Source organism: Neovison vison, chromosome 12 (assembly GCF_020171115.1).
Source record: "Neovison vison isolate M4711 chromosome 12, ASM_NN_V1, whole genome shotgun sequence".
Classification (NCBI taxonomy): domain Eukaryota; kingdom Metazoa; phylum Chordata; class Mammalia; order Carnivora; family Mustelidae; genus Neogale; species Neogale vison.
Window position 1 is genome coordinate 84,905,498 of NC_058102.1, and position 4,149 is coordinate 84,909,646.

Consider the following 4,149-nt stretch of genomic DNA (forward strand, 5'->3'; position numbering starts at 1 on the left):
GTTTCCTATCTCACATTTAGTTCTGCCATGACATTTTAAATCTATTTTTGTGTATAGTGTAAGAAAATGGTCCAGTTCCATTCTTTTGCATGTAACTCACCAGTTATTCCAACACCATTTGTTGAAGAGACTGTCTCTTTTCCATTGAATATTATTTTCCTTGTTGAAAATAATTGACCATATAATTGTGAGCTTATGTCTGGGTTCTGTGTCAGTACCATACTGATTTGATTACCACAGCTTTGTAATATAACTGAAGTTTGGAATTCTGAGGCCTCCAGTTTTGCCTTTTTCAATCTTTTTCAAGATTGCTTTGGCTCTTTAGTGGTTTCATAAGAATTTTCGAATTCTTTGTTCTAGTTCTATGAAAAATGCTATTGGTATTTTGATGGGTATTGCATTAAATCTGCAAATTGCTTTGGGTAGTATTTTAACAATGTTTTGTCTTTCCATTACTTTGTGTTGATAGTTTTTGGAGTATAAGTCTTTTATCTCTTTGGTTAAGTTTATTCTTGGGTAACTTATTATTTTGGGTGCAATTTTAATTGGGATTGTTTTCTTAATTTCTCTTTTCTGCTGCTTAATTATTGGCTTGTAGAATGCAAAAGATTGCTGTACATTGATTTTGTATTGTGTGACTTTACTGAATTTATCAGTTCTAGCAGGTTTTTGGTGGAGTCTTTAGGATTTTCTACACAGAGTATCATGTAATCTGGAAATAGTCAAAGTTTTACTTCTTCCCTGCAGATTTGGATACCTTTTATTTCTTTTTGTTGTCTGATTGATGTGGCTATGACCTTTCTTTTTTTTAACGGTTTCTTTTGATGAAAAACTTAGTTTTGTTTTTCCTTTATTATTTCTTATCTCCACTTTTTTAACTTTAAAAAATATTTCATAGTTTCCTCCCTTACCTCTACTCTGGATCACACACACTCACACATGCACACACAACTTTCAAAATATTTTAGAGATATCTAAGATCACTTTTCCAAATTTATGGAAGATAATAAAGAGGAAAACAATAAGACAAATGTACATAAATAATTTGTAATGAACTCTTACAAAGTCTTTAATGGAAAGTGAAAGACAGACTGAGGAGAACTGGAAGGATTATAGTATCTTCTGCAGAAAATGAATTCTTGATCAGAATGTCATAGAACAAAATCAGTGGCCTAGTTTGAAGGGATAAAAATTGTTCAATGGTCAGATCTGAAAAGTTACATAAATTTCTCTAGAGCTGTTTGTAAGAAAAGAGCAACAAATTGAAAGAGCACAGAAGGTTCAGGGCTTAATACAGCTGACAGAAGAGGGAAGGGCATGCTTCAAGGGACTCCATGAGATATATTAAACAACGGTAGCAACAATGAGAGATGGGGAAAAAAAAGTGTATGTACATAGAATAAGTAGAAATTTGGGGTTGCCAGAGGAGGTGGTTGATACATTGTTTCTCTTTCTGTTTCCTTCCAAAGTCTTATCATCTTTAAATGGCCTTGGGAAATCACAGCACCATCACTGAGTTCCTCCTTCTTGGACTGCCTGCTGATCATCATACCCAGGCCCTAGTCTTTGTGCTTTTCCTAGTAATTTACCTCCTGACTCTGTCAGGGAACCTGTTGATGATCTTGGTTATCAAGGCCAATTCTCACCTTCACACGCCCATGTACTTCTTCTTGAATCACCTCTCCTTCCTGGATCTCTGTTATTCTTCAGTCACTTTGCCCAGGATGCTAAAGAACCTCCTGTCTGAGAAGAAAGCCATCTCAGTGGAGGACTGTTTGACCCAAGCTTTCTTTGTGCTTGCCTCTGGAGGAACAGAGCTCTGCCTCCTTGCAGTGATGGCATATGACCGCTATGCTGCCATTTGCTACCCTCTACTTTATGGTCAGATAATGAGCAATGAGCTGAGTGTGGGACTGGTATGGGGATCTTGGGGTCTGGCCTTTTTGGACGCTCTCATCAATACCCTCCTAGCTTGGAATTTGGACTTCTGTGAAACTCAAGTCATCTACAACTTCATTTGTGAGATTCCATCTCTGTTCCCTCTCTCCTGTTCCAATAGTTCTGCTAACTTTGCAGTCCTGCTCTTCTCTGCCCTCCTGCATGCCTTTGGGACCTTCCTTCTGGTCTTCTTCTCTTACACACGTATTGTTGCCACCATTCTGAGCATGAGCTCTACCTCAGGCAGAAGTAAGGCCTTCTCCACCTGCTCCTCCCACCTCACCACAGTAAGCTTATTTTATGGCTCAGGTTTTCTTCGCTATCTCATGCCAACCTCGGGCTCCCCATGGGAGTTGGTTTTTTCCATGCAGTACAGTGTCGTCACTCCCCTAGTGAATCCCCTTGTCTACAGCCTAAAGAACAAGGAAGTAAAAACAGCTCTGAAAAACATGTTTCAGAAAAGTTTACAACATCTCAGATAGCAAAGAACAAGCAGAGAATGATTGGAAAGCAGGGCAGAATTGTAGCAAAATATACAAATAATAGGCCTTAAGGATAATTTTTGTTTACTCATGTCAGATATGACAAAAATCTTTTAAAGCCTCCTTTGTTTGGAAATCCACAAAAAAATAGCAAGGCATTTTCTTGCTTTCATTCATATTTTATCTTTCTTATAGGCAGAAAACATGCATCAACTAACAATTTCAATTCAAGTACTTTGGTTATAGACATAGATTATTCTTTTTATTTGTAAAACATTAACAATGTGCTTAGCATGGGGAAAAATTATTTGTGTCCTGAATTCTTTCATAGATTTCTATGGGTATTAAACTGGGGATAGAGTTTTGCTACAAAGTAAAAAGCCAGGATCTCTAAAGGAAGAAAGATATAGACTTGAACCTTGTGGAAAGGTGAATAGAAGGTGAGTTTAAGATGAGCTCTGATTGAAGAGGGTCCTAGTGGCAAGGCAGATGCAGCTGAAGGTGTCTGAGAAAGGAAGTCAGTTTGCTGGGCTAAAGTCCAGACAAGAAGACATCTTCCACAAGCCTTGTGAAGCATTATCTGCTATGGAGCAAATAGCAGAGAATTTCATTCATTCTAGAGTAGTATAGCAGCCCTCCTTCTTTCCCCTTCTACGTTTTACTGATGGCTCAGAAGACTTAAGTCTAGTAGAAAGTGATGGGGTTTAGAAAAGAAGTGCATGGAGTAAGGAGAATCCTAGGTAGGAATTTCCTGAGGGTGGGGGGAAAGGATGGTCATGGAGAAGACTAATCAGAAAAGTTGCTTGGTGCAGTTGTAGGTAGGATCTATTCCCTGATTTCTCTTTCTGCTACTTCATTATTAGTATAGAGAAATGCCACTGACTTCTGTGTATTGATTTTATAACCTGTGACTTTGCTGAATTCTTGTATCAGTTCATGTCACCTGCAAAAAGTAAAAGTTTGACTTCTTCTTTGCTGATTTGGATCCTTTTTATTTCTTTTTATTGTCTGATTACTGAGCCTAGGACTTCCAGTACTATGTTGAACAATGGTGATGATAGTGAACATCCATGTTGTATTCCTAACTGTAGGGGGAAAGCTCTCAGTTTTTCTCATTGAGGGTGGTATTAGCTGTGAGCTTTTTGTAGATAGTTTTTATGATATTAAGGTATGTTCTCTCTATGCCTATACAACAGTTTTTATCAAGTGTGTTGCATTCTGTCAAATGTTTTTTCTGCACCTCCTTCCTTTTATTAATGTGGTGATTCACATTGCTTGATTTGTGAAGCTATTCCTTAGCAGCAAAGGAATAAATCCCATTTGGCCATGGTGAATAATTTTTTTTTCCAATTTATTTATTTTCAGAAAAACAGTATTCATTATTTTTTCACCACACCCAGTGCTCCATGCAAGCTGTGCCCTCTATAACACCCACCACCTGGTACCCCAACCTCCCACCCACCATCCACTTCAAACCCCTCAGATTGTTTTTCAGAGTCCATAGTCTCTCATGGTTCATCTCCCCTTCCAATTTACCCAAAAGCACATACCCTCCCCAATGTCCATAACCCTACCCCCCTTCTCCCAACCCCCCTCCCCCCAGCAACCCACAGTTTGTTTCGTGAGATTAAGAATCACTTATGGTTGGTCTCCCTCCCTATCCCATCTTGTTTCATGGATTCTTCTCCTACCCACTTAAGCCCCCATGTTGCATCACCACTCCCTCATA

At 38.6% G+C, this 4,149-nt stretch overlaps 1 protein-coding gene across 1 annotated transcript; it reads left to right on the forward strand.

Annotated features, from left to right (window-relative positions):
* The first annotated feature begins 1,484 nt into the window (after nt 1-1,484).
* On the forward strand, nt 1,485-2,420 carry LOC122891733 (olfactory receptor 8S1-like). The gene has a single exon (XM_044227624.1). The coding sequence runs from the start codon at nt 1,485-1,487 to the stop codon at nt 2,418-2,420; it is 936 nt and encodes a 311-aa protein (XP_044083559.1).
* The last annotated feature ends 1,729 nt before the right edge of the window (nt 2,421-4,149 follow it).